Genomic DNA, 19,940 nt, shown 5'->3' on the forward strand with positions numbered 1-19,940 from the left:
ACTATGGGGGCCCCAAGCGGCCGCCTACCTATGCCTCTATGTTAAGAGCGCCACCGCACACACATATTCCCTTTTTTTGTCGATCTGAGGAGCACCAAGTGTATGTGCTTAACATTATACCAATATTGACTATGGTATGGGATGGGATGGTATGAGATGGTTTGCATGTGTATATTTGTCTGTGCATGTGTGTGTGTGTGTGTCTGTAGGAGGACAGTAATTGTGATCAGATGTTCAGAGTATATAAATATTCTCCCAGTCACTTGCCTTCAGACCAAAACTATTACCCACAATCCTCTGGTATGTAATTTAGGGCGAGGCCGAGCAGACAGTAGCAAGATCTCACTCTCCCTCTCTGGGGGGGAACCCACACAGTATGACTTACTTTGTGTGTAGCAGAATGCTACTGCACGTCCTTAAATGACTGCTGAAGTCTTTCCATTCCTGTGCGTGCATGTGTGTGAAATTCTTCTTCATGTGGTCATATCCTTTAACCGATACCATGATTCATAAAGTGCAGCTATGAATATCTTACACACACATTATTGTAGTGTTCCAGAACGTCCCCACAAGGTGAGTCCCCAAAGTAAAGCCAGAATTGATTTCCTGATAAAGGATTTGTTTTTTAAATAAATAAATAAATCAGATATTCCTTCTCATTATTGTCCCTTCTGGCCGGTAAGTGAACTACATCCTGTGCAGGGTCGTGCAATTCAAGCAACAGTGTGCTGGCTCCTTAGGTTGAAACAATAGCAAACATATTTGCCATTGTATTCTTTGCCATAGTTGCTTCAACGACACTTTTTCCATGCCTATACAATTCATACACGTAGTCGCTTAAAAATGTAATTTACATCAATACATTTCAAAAACCTGTAAAGGATGTCCAAGCAGAGAGCCAGAGCAGAATTCACCAGAACAAAATCAATCAACAAAAAGGAGCCTGGACAAAATGTTTTTCTTTAAAGATCTTTTAAGATGAATCAAAACAAATATTTACTACCGGCAGGTAGTGACATCACAGCTGTTGAAGACAGTCATTGGTTCAACCAAAGTTGACTCATTTACGATGAGGCTTAAAGCTAAAGGATCCACTTAAAACATTATCTTAACCAAAATGCAAATAACACAAAAACGATTTACATCCCAAAGCTAGCCCGAAAATATCACATTCTCCTGCTGCGACAGACATCTGGTTCCAAACCCGTCTGTGCGGTCTTTGGTTCTCTCCCTACTGGTTTAACTCCAGCTGTTAAAAGTAAGTTTTTTGGCTTGTTTTTCAGACTTTTGTACAAAAATAGGCTTCTGCTTAACACCTCTTCTATATCGATCACTAATCAATTATCAACAAAATACTATCCATATATATATTGATATCTCTTTAGGGAAACAAAAGCACTAATATATACACACGACTGCTATCATTTGATCGACCGATCAATAGAAACAAACGGATCCAGCATGGCATCTCTGCGGCTCTGGTTAACAGAAACCAATATCAATTGATTGATGATTGATAGTACATTACCATCGATTCCTGACCCGACATATTTACAGGCTGCGTCGGTCAGCACAACCCATACTATACCCACCCCTTACCCCTCTACAGGTAGAGAATGGATCAGTCTGGTGTAACCATGGTGAGAGAACAAGGTTAGCACTCATAGCCTGCTATGGCAAAACCTCACTGCTCTCACACACCCCACACATCTGAAGTCTAGAGTCGGATTAGAGGCTGATCGACTTCTAGAGGTTGATCGCTCTCTAGACATCCAGATCTGAGGGACTTATAGAGTCCGATGAACTTCTAGACATCTAGAGTCTGATTGACATCTAGCGTCTGATTGCCATCTAGACATCTAGAGTCTATATTTCTAGATTGCTAGTTTTAACCTAGCTAATTATTCAGATTCCTCACTCATTCTTGTTGTGACTGGTAACGAAGCTAGGCTCCGCCCAGCCATCCCGGGACAGTCACCAGATCAAACAGCAGGTCCATCCTGGATGGCCTTGACCCATGTATCAGGAAGAACTCCCCATCACACAACCAATCAGCATCCGACACCGTCCCACAGAACATTCTGATTGTGTAAGATAAGACAACTAAAACACAACCACTTTAGAAACAATCAAATGAAAATAAAACAAGCCATAAAGTAAAAAAAAAAAAAAAAGTAATTAAAGCCAAATATCCAAACAAATCACAACTTGAAAATGAAATAAAAGCACAATACACTTGAACATTTAACCGATGATTCAGAATAAGTTTGAACTTATGAAGCGCGTTAAAACTCCCGGTGTCTAAGACACGGTTGTGTGTTTTAAGACACAGTGTGTTTTTGACGTCTGAGAGAAGGTTGAGCGGCCTGTCTCTGTGTGTCACTTGTGATTGGCCGGGGGCAGGAGAGGGGCAGAGCGGTCATTGGTCACGGTCGGTCTGAGTTTCACGCCTCTGATCCAAGCCTGCATGCTCCCCCCTCCTCCATCCACTACATCCCCACTTGGCTCTTCCAGGCCCAGGGGCGGAGCCGGGGGCTGGTAGTTGACACTGTACCCAGGATTAGAAGCCTCTTCCTGGGCAGGCGGGGCAGGACATTGGGGTGGCTGCTGGACCAGCTGCTGTTGATGCTGCTGGTGGGCCTGTTGTTGTTCATGTTTTTGATACAGCGGTTGTTGTTGTTGTTGTTGATACATCAGTTGATGTTGCGGTTGCGGCTGTGAATGGGCCACTTGATACAGCTGTTGCTGATAGATCTGTTGCTGGGGTTGTTGTGGCGTGTTGATCTGTTGTTGATGGTGGATCTGTTGTTGTTGTTGTTGGTAGATCTGTTGTTGTTGTTGTTGGTAGATCTGTTGTTGTTGTTGTGGTTGTTGATGGTGAATCTGTTGCTGTTGATGGTGGTGGATCTGTTGTTGGGGTTGCTGCTGGTGCTGGGGCGGACCTCCGGTCTGTGCGTGCGGCTGGTTGAGCCGGGTGCTGCTGCCCCCTACAGGTGCAGTGGGGACGGGGACCGGGATGGGCAGGCGCCCCGGGACCAGCTGGTAGTAGGGTGAGGTCTGGGGCATGGCGCTCAGACTCTGGGTGGAGGTGTGGTACTGCTTGCTGTGGGACAGCCCCGCCACAGCCGTCGGGTGGAGGAAGACGTTCTCGTCGCTGCCGGCAACGCCCAGGGCCTTGAGAGGAGGGACCTGGGGGGTGGGCGTGGGGATGGGCATGGCCCCGCTGATGGTGCCCCTGCGGTAGGCCGGCTTGGAGGAGGGCTTCCGGCGGATGGTGGCCGTGTGCGACGCCCTCACCTCACCACCTCCTCCCTCACCCAATAGGGACACGGTGGAGGCGGGCCGCTTGGACTGGAGCATCTTGCGGTACTGCAGACTCAGGTCCGAGTTGCGGGGCATGGTCGACGACCGGTGGTCGAAGTCAGACTGGCTGTTGCTGTGGAGACGCAGGCTGTGGAGGGAGACGGAGTCTGCATCGCCACCGTGGAGCGAGATAGACTCGTAGTCGACTGGAGGGCGAGAGACACACAGTTAGAGAGAGAGAGAGAGAGAGAGGGACATACACAGAGTTAAGAGAGATATTTTCTCTTCTGATAGGGAAAGGGAAACGGAAAACTTAGTCATTTAATTAAAAACTGCAGAAAAGGGTTAGGGTTAGGAAGAAAAAATGACACACAGAAGGGTATTCAGATCAGAGAGATAGTGAGGCAGAAAGACAGACAGGTGGAGAAGCGGACAGACAGACAGACAGACAGACAACCAGGTAGAGAGACAGACAGGAACCTACCATAGAGAGGAGGCTCAATCTTTAAAGCTGGAAAAGAAAAGATTAAGAAATTTAAATAGAAAACCAGAGCCAGACAAACCCACAGACAGACAGGTAAACCAACAGACAGGTAGATCCCCAGATAGACCGACAGGCCAAGGCGCTAATGTCAAGACTGTGTGCCAGTGCGTGTGTGTGCGTGTGCGTGTGTACCATGTGTGTGTATGGTGTCCTCTGAGCAGGAGGGGGTGGTGGTCTGGGTGCTATAACCACTAGAGCAGTGCAGTGAGTCTCTGCTGCTCCGGGGGGCGCCAGAGTTACACCCAGACAGCTGGTCCCTGGCAGACTAGAGAGAGAGAGAGAAGACAAATACATAGAGATTGAAGCTATGCAAGTTGCATACAGTTGATCAACATTTACATTGAGAGAGAATGTGATTCAAGGGAGATGCGTCACTTAATTAAAAAAATAATTGACCATAGAATGCCTTAATTAATGCCAGAATTGAGAATTCAACAAAGCAATGAAGTGGATATAACTACATACCTTGCTAGAGGTGGACATGGTCCTGCCCCTCTCCTGGTTATAGGCGTGGTGGGGGGGCGGGGCCAGGGAACCATTCTCTGGTCCCCCGATGACCCCTGACCCCCGGGCCCTCTGGTCGGCCACAACCCCAACATCCTGAGGACACACACAGGGCGACCCGTAGGGTTACACCTTCAGGCTCAAGAACCCCTGTGAGGCCGCACGCGCCCCTTCAGTCTGTCCCGGACGTGGCACACCGCCCAGAGCTCAGCGGCGCTCACGAGGAGACGCGCGTGTGTGTGTGTGTGCGCGTGCGTTTTTGCGTGTGTATGCGTTACCTGGGCGCTAGCGTCCGCAGTGCAGCTGATGGAGTCCAGGGAGGGGACATGCCGGACTGAACCAAGGTGGTAGTTACTATGGAAAGCAGGGAAGACGCACCGGATTGCTACACAGCGTAAAAACCATGGATACTGTTGTCCAGAGACAGGTGAGGAGGGTGAGACAGGCGAGGAGGAGACCTGTGAGACCAGGGATGGGTTGGGGTTGGGACAGGGGAGGCGGAGGTGAGGAGGGTTACCTGCTGACGCTCCCCTTCCTGGAGAGACTGTTGCTTGGAGACGCTGGGGGGGTCTGGTAGGTATAATTAAAGTCGGAACCTTTCAGATCCAAAATCACCTGAGAGAGAGAGGGGGAATTTTAAGTGTGTGCTGAATGTGTGTGTGTGTCTGTGAGAGAGAATGTGTGTACTGAATGTGTGTGTGAGTTTGCTGAATGAGTGAGTGAGTGAGTGAGTACCTGTGCTCAATGTGTGTGTGTGTACCTGTTCGCTAGCCGGGGGCAGCAGGGTGGGGTCAGCTGTCAAGTGAGTCAGGTCCTCTAGAATAGACTGCAGGTGAGTCACCTCTCCTAGCATGCTGATCTCATGGTCCTGCACACACACAAACACACAATATACACATTTTATACATTATACACACACACACACACACACACTATACAGAGTAACACACACACATTATAGACATACACACACAAACACACAGTACTGACCAGCACAGGTTTGAGCATGCTGATGAAGCTGCAGTAACGTGCGCGCTCCTCAATCAGTGCACGACACACGGCCCTCTTCTCCGTCTCCTCAAGCACACTGTAGCGCACGCTCACATCCTGTAGGGCGCTGTCAAGCTGCAGACGCACCTCATCCTTACCTACACACACGCACGCACGCGAGCGTTGAACACACACACACACACACACACACACACACACACACAGGGTTTAAGGTTGTTAATTACGTTAAAATATGAATGTCAAATGTTTTTTTTAAAGGGGACATATTATACCACCAGGTGTGAGGTGTGATTAGCCGTTACAGGCCGTGTTGAAAATGTGCCGCTTCTGACATCACAGGTGGGCGTGTCCACCTAGATGTGTGCTGGATAGATCAGTCTACCAGCCTACCCAGTGGACTGTAGCAAATGATGCTCATCTATCGGTCATACATCTAGGTGGACACGCACACCTGTGATGTCAGAAGCGGCACATTTTCAACACGGCTTGTCGTGGCTAATCACACTCACACCTGATGGTATAATAAGTCCCCTTTAAAAATATATATTTTTAACTGTATTTAAACTGTAGTGTTAGTGTAAGAACATCCAGGACGAGCTAATGTCCATACACTTCCAGAGAGGAGAGCATTGTTGTTTTTCCGTTGATGCATTGTAAAAGCACTTTGGCAACGTAGTTGTTTATTTTCCATCTCTTTTGCATTGAACTTAACAAATTTCTGGGTGCAACACCAGCAGCTACCAGTGTGTGTCACCAGAGGATAAGCTTAAAACTAAACGCCAAAAGCAGCCACACATACAGTCAGCTGGTCTCACAACAGCAGCCCATAGGTGTGTGTGTGAGGGAAGAACTAGGTTAACAGTCTCTCTCTCTCTCTCTCCCTCTCTGATGTGATTTAGTAGGTTGTTCACTTCAACACTAGCATGTGAGCTAGACCAGGACTATCACATGATACACAGAGGTCTCTCTCTCCCTCTTTCTTTCTCCCTTTATGCGTCTGTGTGTGTCTCTCTCTCAATTCAATACATCTTTCTGCCTCCCTCTCTCCCTACTGCTTTTATCCAAAGAAACTAACTGGACTTTCTGTGTTCGCACCCAGACCAGTTGTTGGTAGTCTGGGTGTGTGAGTGCGTGTTATTCTTTTCTCATCTAAACGTAATACAATAATAAACTGAGACACACAAACAGGCATGGAGAAAAGGCAGAGAGTGGTAGTGAGACAGACAGACAGACAGACCAGGAGAGAGAGGTAGAGAGACAGACAGACAGACAGGCAGGGAGAGGGGAGAGCGAGGTAGAGAGACCGACAGACAGGCAGGGAGGGAGGGAGAGGGGAGAGAGAGGTAGAGAGACCGACAGACAGCCAGGGAGGGAGGGAGAGGTAGAGAGACCGACAGACAGGCAGGGAGGGAGGGAGAGGGGAGAGAGAGGTAGAGAGACCGACAGACAGGCAGGGAGGGAGGGAGAGGGGAGAGCGAGGTAGAGAGACCGACAGACAGGCAGGGAGGGAGGGAGAGGGGAAAGAGAGGTAGAGAGACCGACAGACAGGCAGGGAGGGAGGGAGAGAGGTACAGAGAAAGCAGAGAAAGTGAGAGATACAAACAAGGGTGACAAGGGTGGGGCGGCTTAGAACAATTCACCCATATCAGACCTGGAATCTCCCCTCTGTGTGTATGTGTATGTGTGTATGCGTGTGTGTATTGTGCGTATGCGTGTGTGTCTTGCGTTAGTTTCATTTTCATTGTAATCTCCTTGTCTCCATCTCCGTTGGCCATAAAATCATCGCTGCCATCGCTGTGCCCTGCCTTATATGGTCAACAGCTTCCTGTTGAGCTGTTTTGGTTATGGGATGGCGCATGCGACGACTGGGTGTGTCTAGGCAAACAATAGGAGAAGGCTTGGCCTAGGGTTGGCTGGTTGCCATGGGGATAGTCTCTGCCCAGGGCAGGTTAGCCAACAGCACCTGGCGGGAACACACCACTGTGGGAGGCGGCCTGTGAATCGGCATGACAACCAGCCAGGTGTTTAGGAGCTCTTCATAAGCAACCATGAGAATGTACAAAAGTATATTACAGTTAAGAGTATTACCTCCAGCTAGGAGAGTACTATTTTAGTATGCGTGTTGTGTTCATGTAGTATTCCTGTAGTACGCATCTAATATTTGTCTAGTATTAATGAATGAATGAATGAATGTAGAACTCATGTAGTAATCATCTTGTGGTTATGTAGTATATGTGTAGAATGTATGTAGTATATGTGTAATATTTGTGTAGTATTACCTTTCTTGACTTTCTTCTGTAGTTTGATGGTGTCAGAGGACTTCTTCTTAATGTCTGCCCGGGCCTTCTTATATTCTGTTACCATGGTGAGAAAAAAGACACACGGAATTATGTTACCATGGTTACAGGCCACAGACCATCTTGTTACCGGTGGTTACAGTAGACAGACAATATTGTATTACCACGGAGGGGTAGAGCAAGAGGGACAGAGAGAGAGAGCGCGTGAGCGATAGATACATATATAGAGAGAGAGAGGGTCAGGGATCATGTTAGCGCTAGCATACCTTTAGCATGGTCTTTGTCCAGCTGATTGGCCACTTTCTTCCACTCCTCCATCTTCCCCTCCAGCGGAGAGATGAGACTCTCTGAGAGAGCACTGGAGAGAGTCAAAAAAAAGAGAAAAGGTAAAAAAAGAAAAAGAAAAAAAAGATGGAAAACATGAGAAACAAATAAATGATTGCATGTGTAAATGTCTACAGTGTGTGCTGTTTGAGATTGTGTGTGAAGAGTATATTGATTATTAATACATAGATGGCAAAGAGTTAAATATTACCATACGTTGTGAAGGGTTTATATATTATTAATAGATGTTGTGAAGAGCATCTAGATGATTAAAACATACATAGTAAAGAGTTGATATATTATTAATATACACAGTGAAGAGTGTATAGATGATTAAAACATACGTAGTTAAGAGTTGATATTCTTAACATACGTAGTGAAGGGTTTATATATTATTAAAAATAGTTGTGAACAGCTTATATACTATTAACATACGATAACGATACGATACGTTAAGAGCATATCGATTATTAAAACATACGTAGTGAAGAGTTTGAGTTTAGACTCAATGCTGCGGTGTCTCATGCACATCCTGGTCAGTGCTGAACCGATCTCCTTGGTGGCCCCTGTGCGCGCACACACACACACACACACACACACACACACACACACACACACACACACACACACACACACACACACACACACACACACACACACACACACACACACACACACACACACACACACACACACACACACACACAATACACTTAATTCAAAAGTAAACTTGTTACAGCACACACACTTAGCATTGCTAGCGGTTCACCAGAGCAGCTGGCTGCGGTGCTTAATACGATGTTCATGCAGAAGGATTGCCCAATTGTCTCGCCCGTCTTGCAATGTTCCCTGAATAGTTGCTTGGACACGTACCAGTGACAACACAACAAGATTTGAGTTTGTATACAACAAACACATAGATAATTTAGATAATAGATAATTTAATACAATAAAAATTTTATTCAGGAGCTAGGCTACTGCAACTCTGCAGGTCAAGGGAAGCAACTAAGGGAGGGAAAATGCTGACCCAATGCACCCTCCTTCGAATTTAACATCTCGTCTGAATATGGGTAAGACAGGCAAATGCCAATCTACAGGTAGCTTGGCGTATTCCTTTAAGGCATGGTGGCTCTATTATTACAATTTTTTTTAATCTATTTTTTCTGTCGAAATTTACTTTTATTACACAATACACAAGATTAACTCTTTAAATATTCAAACCACACACACAGATTCTCAAACACACACACTGTGACACAATAATCCTGAAGTATTTTGAAAGCCAAGTTCCTATGTTGTATCAGGGTGTGTCGTGTGTGTGTGTGTGTGTGTGTGTGTGTGTGTGTGTGTGTGTGTGTGTGTGTGTGTGTGTGTGTGTGTGTGTGTGTGTGTGTGTGTGTGTGTGTGTGTGTGTGTGTGTGTGTGTGTGTGTGTGTGTGTGTGTGTGTGTGCATCAAGCACAGAAGAAATGTGTCACCATGCTATGAGGAACATCCTCAAAAACATAAGTCATTCAACTTCCCTCCTTTTTCTGTAGGTACACACAGTGTTTGGTCAGAGTGCATTTCCATGACAACGCTCTGCTGACAACAGTCTATTGATCCAGTGATCCAGTTATTGGTTACACAGCTGACTCATTAGTCACATGATTCCAATCACTAACCTTGAGCATTATTATATTATATCATGCTACACTGGTGGACTACCTCTGTCCACCAGTGGAAGACTGTGATTGTACTGGGCAGCTCCCAAATCAAACAGTAGACAGTGGCTGCATTGGCAGCACCCAGTACAACCAGGTCGTAGGCTGTGGTTGTACTATGGGAGATTCTTGTCACCATAATTCGTCAAATGAGATGCTACTGTGGTATTACCATGGCAACCAGTCCAACCGGTTCAGCACATGCACGCCAACACACACGGTACAGCGAGAGCGATAGAGATAGGTCAGCTGTCAAAACAGACCCCCTTGACAGGTGGGTCGGTCACACACACACACACACACACACACACACACACACACACACACACACACACACACACACACACACACACACACACACACACACACACACACACACACACACACACACACACACACACACACACACACGGAATGTGCTTGGTCAACATGCCAATGTTTAAAGAGCATATTAGCTTGACACTGAGCAAACGGCTAGCCGATGGTTTGTCTGCCAATGCTAGCATGGCTAAAAGAGCATGTTTAGCCGGTGCTAGAATGGCTAACAGGGCATGTGACGCGAGTGCTAACATAGCTAACAGACTAGCACCGGCCAGCACTAACATGGCTAACTGAGCAGTGTGGGGATACCTGACAGAGCTAACGGACTGGGTCAGGAGGAACTCAAAGTGCTAACAGGGCTAAGCACCAGGGAGAACTGGGCTAAGGGACGGGGGCAAACCAGGCCAACTAGGGACAGGCAGGGATCACATGATATTTAGAGAAGTTTAAGTATGCCATCACATGACTGGGATGTGGAAATCACATGGAGACACAAAAACACAGATGCCTACCCACACACACAAAATCACATGCAAGCTGTTCTTGGTAGCCTGAGGGTAGTTTGACAAGTCCCAACAGACAGACAGACGCTCTAGGTGTGTGTGTGTACGTGTGTGTGTGTGTGTGTGTGTGTTTGTGGGAGTGCGAGATGACATGACAGGGCAGGTTTGAGGCAAACGACTTCTGTAGAAAGGGAGTGGCCGTGACGCACAATCACACACTCTCTATAATGATATAAATACCATTTAGCAGCAGACTGAGCTAGCTGGTCCCCTGTCAAACCATTTTGATCTCTCTCTCTCACACACACACACACACACACACACACACACACACACACACACACACACACACACACACACACACACACACACACACACACACACACACACACACACACACACACACACACACACACACACACACACCTCTAACAGCTTCCAACTGATGGCTGAGGAAAGACTTCAACGTGCTACTACTCAACTGCTCCTACAAAAAGTACCACATCCTACCTAGAGAAGGAAATAAACCCCTAACGTCCTTCTTGGCCCGTGGAGAACGACAACGAGCCTCCTATCAATTCCAAAAGTTCAAGAGAACTCTGCAGGAAGCACAGTACCCTATCTCTGCAACAATCTGCCACCTCCAATCATGAACGCTGACTTTGAGGATGAATTCAAATCCAAACCTCAAACCGCTCTTCTCTTCACTCTCTCATTTGGCTCCTTTGAGTGTTGCCGGGCACTCTACTACCTCTGCTGCCAATAGGTACTAGTTTAGAGGTTTTCTACATGCTCCTTGTCTACCCTGACCCATCTAATGCGGTCTCTGCTTTAATGCATTGCTGTGATCATGGCTGGACACCTTGATACCTGCTTCTGCTTATCCACTAGCCAGCACCTATTACACCACCAGGGGCACAACACAATTTCTATTTTCTAACAATTGTACTTTTCCTGGTTATGGCTGTCCATCTAACCACCAAAAGCCACCGTAGGCTGTGGTTTTTGATACCTACTCATCAGTCTCGCCGAACCATGCTTCACAAACAGGCAATGATGTCTGTATGTGTATATGTTGGTCTGTATGCGTGCGTGTACGTGTGTATACCAGTGGAGGCTTCTCCAGTGAGGAGAGGGAGGAAGATCCTCCTTAATATTGTTGAGAATAAAAAGTGTAGATTGCCCAGACTACTATAATGAATTAATGTCCTTAAATATGACTACTTTAATACCTTTGTACATGTAATGTTCGTTTCCCTGGGTAAAGGGATATTAGCACCCCCTATCGCCTATTGAATATTACTTCGGGGAGGACGTTCCTCCCTCAGCCTCCATTGACTCCCATTCATTTCTCGAGAAATACTGGCGGCCGGTGGATAACATGGGGGTTCATGTGAGAGAGGAGGAAAGTCCTCCTCTGAGTGGGTGGGACTAGTTAAGGGATCTGAATCACGTCAACGTCTATTCACGAATAGGCTGGAGTCCTGCACTATGAACCAATAAGCAGGAGCCTGGCTGTGGAGCAGCCCGGAGGGAGGGTTTATCCCCTCAAGGCTATGAGAACCAACAAACCCGCTCGTATGCCTCGTTTCCACCGAACGGTGCGCTACTGTTTGTTGCGGTACAGTGCGGTTCTGTTCGCTTATATTGGCGTTTTTACCGAGTGGTGCGGTTCAGTTAGCTTATATTGGCGTTTCCACCGCCAAAAGTCTGCCGAAATAAACGTGCTGAGTCGACCTATTTTTCGGTACTCCACCGTTGGGTTACCAAGCCGTCTGAACGGGTGGCGAAAACGTGGAGTTACACTCGCTGTTATTCTGAAATCAATAAAAAATATCCCGTTTGGAATGACCAGGTCACTGATATCTGAGTGAAGTCCCTCAATCTTATTTGCAGGGTTCCTACAGGTCCTACAAGTCAAATTCAAGTCTTTTTAAGACATTTACATACATTTATATAAAAACTTAATACCTATTTCACATACCTACCGGCAAAGAAAAACAATTTTTAAAAATTTGTTCATTTATTTCTCAAACAAATGTGAAAATGTGGACTGTGAAGCAAGTGTTGGGAACGTTACTTCTAAAAAGTAGTTGTTATAGTTACTCACTACTTGTTCCAAAAACTGAGTTAGTAACTGAATTACTCTAAATAAATAAACTACTCTATAATAAAAGTAACTAGTTACCAGGGAAAGTAATTATTTGTGTTACTATAAAAAAGAAAGTAGCTTTATAGATGCGTGTGTCGTTGTGAGATGCTTCATTCGCTCCGGGACATACGTAATTTACACTTTACATGCACGTTCTTGCCTTTGACCTCAATGAATTAGTGCTTATATCTCCACCCTGAAAATTCTTTCATCAACAACTTTTCATCGGATTGCTCCGGACTCGCCATTTCTACTGCTTCATCGAATCAGTTTGGTGTTTGTGTGTGCATGGCACGTGTATCCTGGCTTGTGTGTAAAAACACTGGCTCCGATTGGCTACCATGAAACATGACTCTGCCTTAGCCAATCATAATCGCTTATCTCGTTATTAGCCCACCCGGGTCTCCTCACTAGCAGTTTGTGTGTGTGTAGTGTGTAGTGTGTAGTGCTGTAACAAAGTGACGTGTGCGGACCCGGGCAGCGTTGCGTTCTCAATTATTGGTTCCGCCACTCTTTATTTAGGCTACGTTATTTAATCAAAAATAATAGTGGTTGACAAATGAAACTTTTGAGGAGAATGCGATACGGAGAAGTTACATACTGCACAAATTTTAAGACCCAGATATAAAAATTCAAGACTTTTTCAAGTCTTTTTAAGGTATTATTTCCAAATTCATAAATTCAATACTTTTAAGACTTTTTAAGACCCCGCGGGAACCCTGTATTTGGCTTAACACCATGACCAACATTCTGAAACATCCATTAAAATCCACATTTGCCTCAAACAATGTTAGGCTTACAGCCCATGTCAATAGTTGTGAAATTATATGTTCTTGTTGTTCTTTTAATTGTTTGTTACTCTGACCGTTTAATATTGTGGAAAGGATGTTAGTGAGTGATTCAGAGCATGATGCATTTTAAATGGCATCACTTTTGGTCTTGTGTCTTCATTTTTCTTAAAACAATTGTAGCTGAAAATAAACAGACAAATTACAACCAATAGCTTCAGTCATTGAGGGCATAAATAGGCCCAATGATAGGCCCAGATCTTGACTAAATGGCTTTGAATCCTTTCCTTCTGCCCTTGTAGTCCAAGACATGCTGCCCACCAGCTTTCAAAGTACAATGCTGCCACTGGTGGATTTGTATCAATTTTATTCACATAATTATCCCTCTCTGCTATTCTGTAGTTCACCAAAACACCCTGAAACAACTTGATTCTCACATACTTATGCCACCATATGCCACTAACTGTGCAAGCAGGCCAATGGCAACCAAGCGCGCAGTCCTTCCTCCCTCACTTTAAAAACCACCAGCCGCCACTGGTGTGTACATACCTCTGGTTCCGGTTGCCATGTCTGCTACCTTTTGGAAGGCATCCAGGAAGGATCCTGTCACCAAAATCGTGGTCCTGAAAACCACACACACACACACACAAGCTATTTAATTAACATACAAAATTAGGAAAGAGAACTGGGGTCAGAGCGCTTTTATTTTGAAGACACAAAGGAGACAGTTGCACTCTATAGGCATAGTATGGGGTGCAACCAAACACCAGTGATACACACACTGAATCTATTGTGTGTGCGTGTGCGTGTGTGCGTCTCTTACCTGAGCTGGGACTGTAGTTTGGTTCCTTTGGTTACAAAGTCCTCCCATGCTGGATAGCTGGCCTGAGGGTGGGAGAGTCTCGTTAATATCATTTTGTAGCAGTATGATCAGGACCTCTTGGTGCAGAGGTTAGTACTACGGTACTCCCATCATCAAATGTTATATATTATATGACCATAAAAAATATCCATTGATGATTAATGAATCATTAATGTGTTCGCAGACAGGTATATGGTCAGTCACACAAACAGAAAGACAGATGGTCAGACAGACAGTCAGACAGACAGAGAAAGAAAGCCAGGCAGACGGAGAGAAAAAACTGACTGAAAAGCGGTCGGAACTCAGAAGATTAGCTAATGGATCAGGGGTTAGAGTTCAGTGTTGGACAACATGAGAGACTGCACTCTTTATCCCTGTCCTAATACTTTCCCACTACCACACACACACACACACACACACACACACACACACACACACACACACACACACACACACACACACACACACACACACACACACACACACACACACACACACACACACACACACACACACACACACACACGTTCAACACCCTAAACAGCCTTGCTCAGGGCCCACTACCATCAGTAGGATAAACAAACTCATGGTGGCAAATGGTTGATGTCGCATATCTTGTTGACAAACAAAACGTGTGCTTCGAATAGCCTGAGGCTTAGGTAAGCCGGTCGGTAGGTCTCTACTTTTGGAGAACCTAGCACAGAATCAAGGATGCAGAATCTATAAAAGCAGGCGTCAATGGCTACACCATTATATTTAGCCTTTAGCTTGTCACATGTCTGGATAACTGTTAGCATGTTACATTTGTGTATGACCGCTTCCTCCCCAGCATATAGGAGGATAACCACACTGTAACCTATAATAACATTAGCCTGGTAGCCTAAAGCTGCTATCTAGCTCTTACGCTAATGCTGCTAACAAGCTCACAGTGCTGGAGCTGCAAACAGGGGAAGGTTACAGTGAATGCAGAGACATGTCTTTAAGCAGCAGGTAAGGGTAGGACAGTACAGGAACAGGTCATATTGAGCAGGTAGGGGTAGACAGTGAATACAGAGACAGGTCATTAAGGAGCAAGTAGGGGGTAGACAGTAAATGAGGGAGCAGGTGTTATAGAGTGAATGAATTGATCGTAAGGGGTCCATTCATTTCTGTAAATATCCTGTGTGGGTTTGTGTGAGTTAGTGTCTGCACTCTCCTCTAATCCTGCAGTTAAAACCCTGACCTTGGAGAGAGACAGTGTGTGTGTGTGTGTGTGTGTGTGTGTGTGTGTGTGTGTGTGTGTGTGTGTGTGTGTGTGTGTGTGTGTGTGTGTGTGTGTGTGTGTGTGTGTGTGTGTGTGTAATTATGTATCATTACAACTTGTGTCAAGAGAGGTATCCTATATTTTACTTTTGCTCTGCACTACACAACACAACACACAGTTCGAAACCGCAAGAGTCATCATCTCTGGTGTTTGGATTTACAATCACTACGTCGTCAGGGCTTTGTATATACGTCTGATCAAACTCACATGAATGTGCACATGCACACCTTGAGAGCCAAGAAGCAGCCAGACAAGCAATTCATCCCAACTACACAATATTAAAATACAGATCCCTACAATACACAACTCAGCACCACACTATATTAAACACAGAGGTGCCTACACTATATTAACACAAAAGGTCCCTACAACGCAAATGGGAAAGTTAAACTGTTATTATGAATGCCCTTTTCTTTTAAATGCTTTGCTTTGCCTGCTCTATGTCCATACATGTTCAACATGCATGCGCAAACGCATGAAACACGCACAACTATGCGACTTGTAAATATCATCAGGTTCAACAACTGGCAGGGAGCCACAAGTTAATAACAGAGTGAGACCTATAGAGAGACGGAGGTCTAATAATGTCACTCCAAATATAGTTCAGCGATAATCAATAACAGACTATCCGTCTCTCTGCCCGTCTATCCGTCTTCTGCCTTTGTATCTCTACCCTATACGTCTCTGTCTACCCATCTATCTCTTTACCAAGTCTCTCTCTCTCTCTCTCTCTCTCTCTCTCTCTCTCTCTCTCTCCCTCTCTCTCCCTCTCTCTCTCTCCCTCTCTCCCTCTCTCTCTCTCTCTCTCTCTCCCTCTCTCCCTCTCTCTCTCCCTCTCTCCCTCTCTCCCTCTCTCTCTCCCTCTCTCTCTCCCTCTCTCTCTCTCCCTCTCTCTCTCCCTCTCTCTCTCCCTCTCTCTCTCTCTCCCTCTCTCTCTCTCCCTCTCTCTCCCTCTTATGGATGTGTTTATAGTGTTAGGATTGACTTCAAGTTGAATGGCTCTGAAGGCCACTAGAATGGACACACAACTTCTTTGAAACAACCTTTGAACAACCAATGTGAATAGTATCAGTAAATCCTATATATTAATAAGGGGTATTAATGCAGTTTCTGCCCCAATTGCAATACAAAGGCCCATTAGTTTACAGACAACCACCATGTGTAGTTGGGAGATGCTGCAGTCGGTTTAATAAATAGTTTCTAAACAAACCAGCAGACACAACACCACAGAGGATTAAACAAAACCGTTCAGAGAATTAAGGTTAACCATGGGAGCCATTTCCTCAAAAAACAGAAGACTGGCTGCATTAATGATAGTGATCCGGAGAGTTGTTTTGTGTTTATATGTTATTGAGGTTTTATAGATAATATATGTTGAAGTTTATGACATTTGAATGATAAAAAAAACGATTTTGTAATACATTGTTGAATCGTCTGATTAAAGTTAAGTTAAATTAAGTTGCCTGTCTGTCTATGTGCATGTGCATGTGCATGTGCGTGTGCGTGTACCTGTGGTAAGCATGACCAGACCAGCTAGCGATGAGCTAGTGACCAGTGTTCCAACTAATCTTGAGGTTTCTCGATACTGTTTGTAAGTCGCTTTGGATAAAAGCGTCTGCTAAATGCCCTAAATGTAAATGTCTAAATGTACTGTAACCATGGTTACGTCAACAACATGGAGACTGACCCAGATCTGTTAGTTTGGTGAGGAACTTCACAAGAACGAGGTAGAGACATAGACAGACAGAGTGACAGACAGACAGAGAGAGGGGGAGGGTAGATGCTCATTTTGTCCTGTTTGACCTACACAGTACACACAGCTGAGAAGTCTGTCTGACCGTCATTCATTCATTCATTCTGTCTTAATGTCTGTCCGTCTGTCTGTCTGAACAGCTGTCTGTCAGCCTGCCTTGGTCATTCTGTCCTAACCTGAACCCCAACCTGTATGTCTGACAGTCTCTACATGTCTTTCTGTCTGTGGCTCAGACTTCCGGAAAAACATACCTGACAATCCACCACACAAGGTGAATAAAACCCTTATTTAAATTGGCCAGAGTGTGCAGAGCGCCCAGCACATCATGAGTCACCAGCACAGCGGCTGTAGTCACGCTACCAACTTCTTCTCTCTTCTCCACTTCCTCCATGACACACTAGAGCTGGAAACTGTTCATAAAAAAGATTCATAGCTAATCGATCAGCCAGTTCAAGCATCACACACGATGCCAGTTTACATATTTCTGTTGAGTAAAGCTATGTCAAGAATATAAAACCGAATGACTCAATCATAGATTGCAAAGTGACACTGTTCAAACTGATTATTAATCATACCTATCATTAATTCCAGGTAGCAAACTGCCAGGTTACACATAATATTGAGTCAAACTAGGACTACGAATATTTCAAAAAATGAAGGACGGTCCCTAAAGATTTTTTTTAACGAAATGCTAATCTCTTAAACACTGAATCATTTTAGCTAGCCTAATCCCATCCTGGTCTAGGGGTAAGACCCCTGCACGCCCACGGGGAAACTTGACCGGATAGATTGGTTCCAGGCTGGCTGTCTACCTACCTGGCGCTGGCTAATGTTAACCATCTGACCGTGGTCAAATGGAGGCTGACAGACAGACAGGCAGACAGACAGCTAAATAAACATCAAACGGCTCCCCTAACGTCATCGACCCCCATCCCTGCTGCCCACCAGCGACCCCGGCTCTTCCTTAGCCAATACACACACACACACACACACACACACACACACACACACACACACACACACCCCTAAAAGCCCCCCCCCCCCCACACACACACACACACACACACACACAAACACACCCTTAAAAACCCACAACTTACAAACATCCTAAACATCATTAAAAACATTCACACATCCTTAACGCAACATACACACATCCTTAAAAATCAATCCTTAAAAACACACATTCTTAAAAAGACAACTACAACTACCAGTCAGATGTCTATCCATAAACCTCTCAATTTATGTTTATAACAGTAGAGGAATGGTTGGATTAACGACAGAAGGCAACATAAGAGCTCAAAATGAAATGTTTATAAACAACTATTCAGGTGGCTTCCTAGAAAGTGCTGCAATAAGTACACATAATGAGTACATACTCACAAAATGGAATATAGTGCGTTTAAATGAAAAGCTCTAATATTATGACAATATTTGCAAGGTTTTAGCGGTGTGTGCATGTGTGTGTGTGGGAACGGAGGGCGGGCTGATAGTTACCTTCATGTCGGTCATAATGAGCTGGAACAGTCCTCCCAGGGCCCCGCATTCCTTCTCTATACCCGCATCCATTTTCCCCCACTCGCCTCAAACTTTCCAAGTCTTCAAACCAGAGTTGCGAATGACTGCTCTCCCCGTCAATGGTGGCTTTTTTTTTTGGGAAAGGTCGAACCAGAGCCGAGTTACAACATCCCGGGGGCAAAGTACACCCTTCGAGTCAGTCAAAAATAGAGTGGGGAAAAAACTCCCAAAGTGAGATCCAGGTCGGCGGGGAGGTAAAGTCAATACGTGGCCGCTAGCCTAGCGAGCCGAGGCAGCCCGGCCAACCTTCCTCGCACACCTCCTCATGGTTCGCATACGTCGCTGCTGCCCGGGGAATGCCTCCACCACGCCCGGAAGATAGTTAGTTGGTGGGAGGGGGTCACTTTAGTTAACCTGGTGTGTCGGGAGATACCAGAACTTGTGTGGCTTGGTAAGGAGCAACAGCTAGAACGTCGGCTCGCTAACCTGGTGGAAACACCGAGTCCTTGATCAATGAGTCCCCGGCCAGCGGTGCGGGATATCTGCCAGAAAAACAACTCCTTTGGCCGCAGTGTTCACCAATGAGGTCTATGCGACATACCACCGAACAATGTCACCTAGTTTAGATTTTTTTCTACTTTAATCGGTTCCTCTACGGGAGTCGTGCATGTGTCCGCGTACACCGGAGTGTTGCTATGTGGCTAAACCCAGCGCTCCCTGTCCATCCCGAGGTAGCCCGCCAGGGCGGAGCTAAATACTTACTAAATGTAATGAAAAGTATTGATTGTGTAACACACCAGTCTCCAATTGGCCCAGTTGAAGCTCCGGAACTCTTGAGGTTTGCACACATTTACACAATATAAATTATACAATAGTGGGCAAAATCGTGTGCGTGTGTCTGTTTGTTTTGCTGATTCATACAACCGCCCGGTGACCAGTTCGGTTGTCATGGAGACAGAGGAGACAGTCCTCTTTGTAGGGACACCGTTTCATCGCCATGGAAACAGAGCGATCTCACTTTCTAATCATTTAAAAAGGTTTGGTGGACAGACAGA

General features: G+C 45.5%; 1 protein-coding gene across 2 annotated transcripts; it reads right to left on the bottom strand.

Annotated features, from left to right (window-relative positions):
* Positions 1-267: 267 nt before the first annotated feature.
* Positions 268-19,585, bottom strand: mtss1 (MTSS I-BAR domain containing 1). 2 transcript variants are annotated; one of them, XM_084463632.1, is made up of 14 exons: positions 18,865-19,585; positions 14,273-14,334; positions 13,999-14,072; positions 8,465-8,549; positions 7,926-8,017; positions 7,642-7,716; positions 5,342-5,499; positions 5,112-5,219; positions 4,869-4,966; positions 4,630-4,705; positions 4,313-4,447; positions 3,980-4,112; positions 3,788-3,814; positions 268-3,509 (listed from the first exon to the last, which is right to left on the bottom strand). In XM_084463632.1, the coding sequence occupies exons 1-14, from the start codon at positions 18,934-18,936 to the stop codon at positions 2,380-2,382; spliced, it is 2,325 nt and encodes a 774-aa protein (XP_084319758.1). In that variant the 5' UTR covers positions 18,937-19,585; the 3' UTR covers positions 268-2,379. The 2 variants fall into 2 exon arrangements, with proteins under 2 accessions (XP_084319758.1, XP_084319759.1); XM_084463633.1 differs by lacking the exon at positions 3,788-3,814 and having other exon boundaries at positions 269-3,509; positions 18,865-19,584.
* Positions 19,586-19,940: the final 355 nt, after the last annotated feature.

This window comes from Micromesistius poutassou, assembly GCF_964030765.1.
Source record: "Micromesistius poutassou genome assembly, chromosome: 2".
Classification (NCBI taxonomy): domain Eukaryota; kingdom Metazoa; phylum Chordata; class Actinopteri; order Gadiformes; family Gadidae; genus Micromesistius; species Micromesistius poutassou.